The sequence below is a fragment of the Callorhinus ursinus genome, unplaced genomic scaffold, assembly GCF_003265705.2.
Source record: "Callorhinus ursinus isolate GAN/ISIS: 27379988/994484 unplaced genomic scaffold, GSC_fseal_2.0 scaffold44, whole genome shotgun sequence".
Classification (NCBI taxonomy): domain Eukaryota; kingdom Metazoa; phylum Chordata; class Mammalia; order Carnivora; family Otariidae; genus Callorhinus; species Callorhinus ursinus.
The window spans coordinates 6005477-6014112 of NW_027397106.1; the positions used below are offsets into that span (position 1 = coordinate 6005477).

General features: G+C 42.7%; 1 protein-coding gene across 1 annotated transcript; it reads right to left on the reverse strand.

The window, feature by feature from the left end:
- Positions 1–757: 757 nt before the first annotated feature.
- Positions 758–7047, reverse strand: OR5BS1 (olfactory receptor family 5 subfamily BS member 1). Its single transcript, XM_025882729.1, is given in 4 exon segments — positions 758–1034; positions 2780–2815; positions 2817–3567; positions 7011–7047. Coding segments are annotated over 4 exon segments (1101 nt in total).
- Between the last annotated feature and the right edge of the window lie 1589 nt (positions 7048–8636).

Genomic DNA, 8636 nt, shown 5'->3' on the forward strand with positions numbered 1-8636 from the left:
GCTGGGACTTGTGCTCAGTCCCATCGCTCCAGCCTACATTCTGCAGAGAAGACCAGGAAATGTCACCTGTGGGTATACCATATATGAGGATGTAATCAGAAGAGGACTTTGTTAGGGGAAGCTGACAACAAATTTATTTTCAGAGAGTATTTTAGTCTGAAGATCAGAGGACCAAGAAAAGAGAGAAGCCAGGGAGCTGGCATGGAAGTAGTCTTGACTGATGCAGACCTCTTGGCCTTTGGTAGAAGCAGAACAGGAAAGTGCTGTTGTTCTCTTCTTGAGAATATGTGTGGGAGCTGTGTGGGAGGGCAACTGAGAATTTGTTCTGCATTCTCCAACTCCTTCTCCTTCCCTAGGCCTGGAACAAGACTTGAACCAGGCAGGGATCTGAAGCTGTCCAGGCTCAGGTGAGTGGTGGGGAGGTTCGGGAAGGGCCAACAGAATGCACCCCTTTCATGGCACTCTATGTGAAGAGGACTCAGAATGGTGCCCAACAATATGGACTCTCTTTCTCCCTTTCTATCCCGATTTCTCCTCCATGCTACTTTCCTCTGACATCTAGATATAATTTCTTTTGGAAAAGTACCCAGAAGTGGGACTACTGGTGTTCTGTTTTTAGTTTTTTGGGGACCCTCCATACTGTTTTTGTGAGGATTTTCTTGAGTGGTGACTGGGCCCCCCTGTGGATAGGTGTGATATGTTCCATTGGGGTTTTCCCATCTCACTTCATTGGGAAAGGACACTGGGGTCAGAGGAGCTAATGCTTCTCTTTTGGAGAAGGAGGAATGTTGAGATAGCTGGTGATAGCTCTTCCTGCCTCCTCTTCTGTTGCACAACTGTTTCTCCTGTTATGAGGATGCAGTGGAGTTGGGTTAGAAGGTAGCTTGGGCTTCCTGGCCAGCACCCTCCTGAGAGCTGCCTTCACTTCCTGGTTCTTCAGACTGTAAATGAGGGGGTTTAGCAGCGGGGTCACCACACTGTACTGCACAGAGAGCACTTGCTCCAGGGCTGAGCCAGATGCTGGGGTCATGTACCTTGAAGGGAATGGCACAAAGGAGTAAACTGAGCTCAGAACAATGGCCACAATACTGTTGGCAGCCCCAGTCCCGTACCAGAGACTCTGCAAAGAGAGTCCTTAGAGCTGAATCAACTAACAGCAGTAGCAGCATCTGTGTGAACAGTGAGAAGTCAGTCATTTCTACCTTCAAATGTCTCTAAACATGATTTATCTTACCTTATAAGAGCTGCCTTGAGAAAAAAGAAAGTTCTGTAGGACATCAAGTGCTGCATGTTAGAATAAAACTAATAATACTTTCATGCATTTCTCTAGTATTTCATACTCTTCAAAACATCTTTTCTTGATAGTTATGATAAAGATGTAAGGATTTTTTTTCTCCTTTTCCCTGTATATACAACTGTATGTTCGTATCTTGTGAGGATTTTTTCTTGCTAAAGTGTATGCTTACTCTAATAATGCTGTCATTGTTCCCAACATTTATGGCTCTGAGAATTACCTTCAGTCATGGCATGTTATTTTGTATAATGCTAGTGGAACAAACATTTGTCCTTTTATGTACATTTTTCTTTGCCTTAGAAAAGAAGCCAAGCTTGATAAATGGAAGTGGAAGATAAACATGTGTTAAGCACAAGATTTGAATCCAAAATAATAAGGTTAAATTTTGGGGTACATTTTGTTTTGTCTTACTGGGGGTATTTCCCAAAGAAGCATTATTATTATTATTATTATTTTTTTATTTTGCAACAGGGCCATCATCACTGGAATGTTCTTTGTGGGTTCTGGTATGCTCGATTTAAAAAGATATACATTTTACTGTCATTTTTCTTCATCTAATTTATCCCTCCTAACATTTCTGTGAAGTAGGTAGGAGCAATCTTATTGTCTCCTTTTGGTATATGAGGAAAAAGACAGAGAGAGATAAAAAGATTTGTCCACAGCCTCAGGTGGGCACTTCTGGATTATTCCTTATCATTCTTTTCCACCCTTGCCTTCTCTTCAAGTAACAAGCAGGTGAGAAAAGTATGGAGCAATTTGTATAAATCCATTTCCAGTTCACAGTAGACACCATGGGCCATTATTTATTCTGCTCCTAGTAAGTGAGGACTTGTCAGCTAGAGCTGTTTGTGTTTGAAAGAAGTATGGTAGGAAAGAGCATGATGTTTTAAGTCAGTGCGACTTGATTTATACTATGGCTCCATTACTAACTTGTTCTGGGAACTTTGAGAAATTACCTGGTTACTCTTGAAACTTAAGTTCCTTACCTGAAAGTGGGGTTAATAATATTTCTCTTGTGGTATGCTACATACTAAAATTGAGCTTGAGCATGTAAAAGCAGCTGGTGTACAGTAGGTGCCTAATAAATAGTTATAGCACAAATAAGCTTTGGAGACATCATTTTCCAGTAGGAAAAAAAGATGTCATCCGTTTCAAGAGTTCTATGTTTTATTGTTTTGTCTAGCACTGAATAAAAATCTACCAAGGGCTCTCTGATTTCCTTTTGAGAGCTATTAATCATAAGTTAATGAAAGTAGGAAATCTCTAGTCCTTGTATAAGCTCATCTTTCAGAGTTAGACAATTGAGACCTGAGAAAGAAAATGGATTTTTTTAACTCACACAGCCAGTCCACAGGAGAGCCAGAACTAGAACCCAGGCCTTCTGAATTCCAGTAGAGTCATTTTCCTACTACTTTGCAAGACTGAGGCCAATTTAGGGCAAGGGATATCCTACATTTACATTTAGTAGGTTACAGTATGACATACCTGAAAACTCCTGAACCATAAAAGATGGTGACCACAAAAATGAGAAGAGCAGGTGGAAAAGATCTTGCTCTGACCCATGGCAGAGTTGATTCCCAGGGCTGTCATGATGATACGAGTGTAGGAGCCCAGCAATAAGACAAGCATACCAAGGCCCAGGACTGCCATGGTGGTCAGGATGGAAGCAACACTAATATAGGGGTCAGAACAGGTCAGCAGGAGCACTGAGGGAAGCTTGCAGGCAAAAGTGCGGACAAGATTGGGGCCACAGAAGTGCTGCTGAGCCAGAAGGATGCTGTTAACCAGGCCAGTCCCCATTCCGATGGCCCACGATGCTTTCACCAGGCCAGTACATACCTTCTTGTTCATAGCCACCACATACAACAGTGGGTGGTGCACAGCCTGGAACCAGTCATAAGCCATGACTGAAAGGAGGCAAGCTTCAGTGGCCCCGGAAAATATGACCAAGGAGATCTGGGTGAAACACTCAAGGGGGGATATAGTCTTCCACTTGGAAAGAAGGTTCTCTAGCAGTTTAGGCACAATGACTGAGGAATAGAAAGCATCCAGGAAGGAGAGGTGACTCAGGGAGAAGTACATGGGCCTGTGGAGGTGAGAATCAGCTCTGATCACCAGCAGCATTGTCAGGTTCCCCATTAGGGTCAGGAGGTAAATCCCCAGGAAGAGCACAAAGAGCACAGCCTGGATCTGAGGGTTGCTGGATAGTCCTAGGAGGACAAATGTGGTGACTGTGGTTATGTTGCCAACTTCTATGGAGCATTTAAGTTCTCCTTTCAGAGGGACAAGAATGGAAAAGAATGATCACATGGGTTATCAGTCTCAGAGCATGCCTGGGGATGAGGCATTGGGAGTAAAGCTTCACTGCTGATCCAGGACAGACTGTGTAGCAGCCACACCCCTTCCATGTCAGACCTCCTTAGTCCTTCTCGGCTCAGGGCAAGAAGCTATTGGCCAAGGTGGAGAAGGGAAAGACGAATGTAGACAATCTGACCTAGAAAGGACAGAGAAGAGAACAGGGATTATCCAGACTGGAGAAGGAAAGGAAAGCATTTGGGAATAGACTCCAGAGCACTGAGAAGTGCTGTTCTCTAGTTCCAAAAGGAACTGAGCTCAAACCACAGGAGGGCTGACTGGCACAGTGAATAAGCAATGAACATTTTGGCTGACTATCTGGCTGACAGACCATGATGAATGAATGATTGATAGGGGTATTGTGATACCTAATGATGGTACAAGACTTTTCTCTGCCATAGTAAGTTCAAGAGTAAGTCACTTGAGTTTCTCATTAAAAAAATCTGGGAAAACTAGATGGTTCTGAAGTCCATTCCAGCTTAGAAATTCTAAAGATTAAAAAAAAAAAAGAAATTCTAAAGACTAAGGGACCATCTTCTTTGGGTATCACTGGTACTAAATAGAAATCCTTTCTCCCCTTCTATGTCAACCCAAGAAAAAATGGTATGTGAGTGTGCTGATTTCATGGAAGCCAGGCAGGAGGAAGCCCTCAAAATGGAGGTGAGGGTTGTGCACATCAACCACTCCAAGGTCTTCCCATTCCAGGGTTTCTGTGAATCTACATTGTCCACTGTTTTTTTCTGTAATCTCAGTACTTTACATCACAGTCCATGGAGATTGTACTATTCTCTGAGTTGGTACTGGGGGACTTGGATAAAATCAAGTCAAACTTGGACCTTCTTCTGTGCATCACAGGGATGGTAAAAACAGAGAGAGAGAGAGAGGAGATAAGAGAGATAAAAGAACACCAAGAACACCTGGTAAAATGTACAGTTATAGGGTTTGGTCTAGACCAGAACAAAGTAAAATTGTCACCTTTCTCTTTGATGAGCAACTCAGGAAGGAGATAAGTGAGGATCTGATCTCTCTTCGTGGCTTCTACACTCACAGGTTTCCTGAGTGGGTAGTTTTAGAAGATGGATATGAATGAGGAGATTTGTCTTCACCTGGGCACCCTAGGCCAACAAGAGATGCTCTCAGTGGATGATAACCAAATGACATCTTTTCCAACACAGGAACAAAAACCCCAGATGTGGCTAGGGCTTCTGTGGGCTATCCTCAACTTTGTCTTTCCTTTAGAAGATTCAGGGGTGGAAGTTCTTAGCAAGGAAATATCCCTATAGTCTTTCTGCCTAAGGGGAAGACTTCTTGACTTTGCCTCCCACATAACAATGGCCAGAGGGACTTGATCTCAGCTCTAGACCTTGGAGAGTGAGGGAGCTCCCTGGAGAGGCTCTTAAGCAGGAGGCCTGTTCTGAATGTGAGTGAGGTCTCCAAGGGCCAACTATTCCTTCCTTGAATCACTCTTGTTTCAGTGGGTTGCATCATACAAGAGGGGACCCAGGGTGGCCAATGATGTCTAAAGATAAAAATATAGAGTTCTGAGGATTCCTGGTACAAAAACCTGGAATTTCCTTCCTCCTTCCCTCCCTTCATCCTGCTTCCTTCTCATTTCCCTTCCTTCCCATTTCGTTATGTTTTAAATCATATTTATGATTATACAAATAATATAATGATAAAAGAAAATGAAAAAGATAATGAAGATACTTTAAAAATGAAAAAAGATACTGGGGTGCCTGGGTGGCTCATTTGGTTAAGCATCTGACTCTTGATTTCTGCTCAGGTCATGATCTCAGTTTTGTCAGATTGAGCCCTGCATCAGGCTCTGCACTCAGTGTGGAGTCTGCTTAAGATTCTCTCTCTCCCTCTCCCTCTCCGTCTGCCCATCCCCCCCCAACCCCATGGTTCACTCTCTCTCTAAAAAAAAAAAAAGTTAAGAAAAGAAAAAAGATATTAAAGATATTTTAATTATAAAAGAAGAAAATAAAAATTTATCATGTCATCCAAAATTTTTTTATTATTTTATTTATTGCAATTCAAATAAAATCCAAATTGATTAAAAACTTCAAAACAAATGTGGCAAAACCTTTTTATTGTGAACATGTTTAAACATATACAGAAGTAGAGAGAATAGTGTATTGATCCTTCTGTATCCATCATCCAGAGTCAACAATTAATCAGCTCCTTGACTGCTAACCAGCTTTGAGGACACGGAGCTGGAAAATGTGGTTCCTGTATTCCATGAGCAGTCATGTGTCTAAGACACAGAAAAGTTATATTACTGAAAGATAGAAGGGAAGGGCAGTACTGAGGAGGGATGATCAATCTTTTTTTTTTTTTTTTAAATATTTTATTTATTTATTTTTAGACAGAGTGCTTGCCGCCACAAGTGTGAGGTGGGGGAGGGGCAGAAAGAGAGGGCGAGAATCTCAAGCAGACTCTGGGCTGAGCACAGAGCCCCACGCAGGGCTTGATCGCACAACCCTGAGGTCATGACCTGAGCTGAAACCAAGAGTTGGGAGCTTAACTGACTGAGCCGCCCAGGTGTCCCGGATGATCGGTCTTTGCCATGCATGAGGATCGAATGGTGACTAATTGCCTAGGAGATAACAAAGCAACATTATAGAAGGAACTTGGGCCTTTCACTCGGGACTACCCATACATCTCTGGACTTCAGAGAAAAGTAATCTTCTATTTTATTTGAGGAACTGTATTTTGGGATCTCTTCTATAACAGCTTAACCTTTATCTTCCTAAAATAGATTTCCTAACCAACCCATATTGTCTCCAATGCCCCACCATCAAAAATAAGGTTGCAGTAACCCCCTTTTCTTTCTATGCCTTCAGGAGCATATTTATTGTGTTGAGAGAATACATCAGGTGCTCTCTGAGCTACACAGGGTAAAGGGAAGTTTTCTTATTACAAACCGACAAAGGTAAGAGGTAAAACATTTTTCACAACAGCCATTTGAAGATCTAGTTCCACATACTCAGAAATAGGTCTGGGCTTAATATAATAACAGAATTCCTAATCATCCAAGGGTACTTTTATAACTTAATACAGATAATAAATTAGGCTAAACTGCACTGTAATATTTGATAGAGTTCAGGACCTTTAGTACATCACAAAATATATTTTGATACACCAAAGAAGCAAGACTTGCAAGCAGACTCTTAGACATAACTAATCCACAGCTATAAAGCTCTACTCTTGAGAGCATTTACATCTTTGGGGAGTCTCTCAGTCTCTAGAGGATAAACACAGGGAGTGGAGTCAGCGTAGCATGCACCCAAAGTCTGTGCTGTATATAGAGATGCAGGGCCCAGGGAGAGGATGTCCCCTGCTCCTTCACAACGCATACCGATTATGTGAATTACATTGCATAGCACTGGGTCCATGGTCTGAATATCCTGTCATGTTCTGCCCTGTTGGTCAAATACCGAATGGCCATGCTTCCAGGCAGAGGATCAGCAGGGTTGCAGTCTGTGACTAAATAACAAAATGACAGCAAAACCTTTGAAATAGACAAGCAGATATTCCAGTTGTCTTTAATTAGATGGTTCCCTGACTATTGATGTCCCAGAGATAGATTCTGGTGTGGAAGTTAACCTTTGGTGGTTTAAATGGATCATCAGATGAAAATGTGATATCCAGAGAAAATAGACCACCAGCGTATACAGAACCCGGTGAACCATTCATAAATGTTGTCTCCCTTGGGCCCAGCACTGCAGTTCGGAGGAGGATGAAGGTTACCTACCACTCTACCAGCAAGAGCCAGGCAGACATAGCTTATTACATACATGTTCTCGTGATAAACAGTAACTAGTCTTTAAGTAAGAGAACTCGACACCACCATTTGATTTGTCACACTTAGGCTCATTCTAGACTCACTTGGTAGTTGAGGTGGTTGTTTGGGTTTGCTAACTGGCGTTATCCAAAGGAAAACAAACGTATCATATAATTATAACAGGAGGTAGTTTTACAAGTTGGAGTGAAGCGCTCTGAGGTTAGGCTTGGACCCTTCCCCAGAAACTGGGAGACAGGGGTGCTGTCTTCGCTGATAATTATGTTTTGAAGAGTTGGTTCTTAGGTCCTTGAGAAAGACATTACCCGGTAATAAAGCTGGCAAGGGACTTTTTAACTTTTAAAAAGATTTACATACATTTCAAAGAGACAGAGAAAGAACTCACAAGTTTTCTAAAGTGAATGCTCTAAGAAAAGGGAAGAGGGAGAGAAGTCTCTTCCTTTATTTTTAGTGGGGGAGTTAGCCTTTTATTTTTAATTTGCATTTGCTCTGCCACTCGGGTTGAAAAGGCTCTCATTTCTCCACTGAGTTTCCTTTGTGCCTTTTAGAAGTCAGTCCACTCGCTTTGTGTGGATCTGTATTTGGATTCTCTGGTTTTATTGCTCTACATGTCTATTCCTTTGCTAGCCTTTTGCAGATCCAACACTATATTGACTACTGTAACTTTATAGTAAGTCCTGAAATGAGATGATGGGAGTCATCCAATTTTGTTTTCTCAGAATTGTTTTGGCTGTTTTAGTACTCTTGTCTTTCCAGCTTCACCAGTTTCCACAGGCTAAAGGGTTTGAACCCTTTTCTTTGGCTGGAAGAGGGCTGCACCAGCACCCTCAGGCGGGGATTGATGAATTTCCTGCTTGGGCCTGGGAGATTTGATGGTGGTTGCGGTTCCCTGACCCCAGCCAGCCCAGGGGGACAGCTTTCTTTGGCGTCACCCCATCCCCCCACCATCCTCCCTCTGAGAGCCAGGTGGGGTTCCTGGGGGAACAGACTGCAAGAAAGTGGGAACTTCCCTGACTTCCCTCTGGAGCCTCAGGGCCTCACACAGCACACATTTGGCCTCCAGCAATCCGTCACCATTTCTAGTTTAATCTTCCTCCTCGGTTAGATGGCACCAGCTGCTTCTGTCCTGAGTAAGCAAATGCTCAGGCCTTGGGTCTCCCTGCAGGCACACTCTTTTCTCCA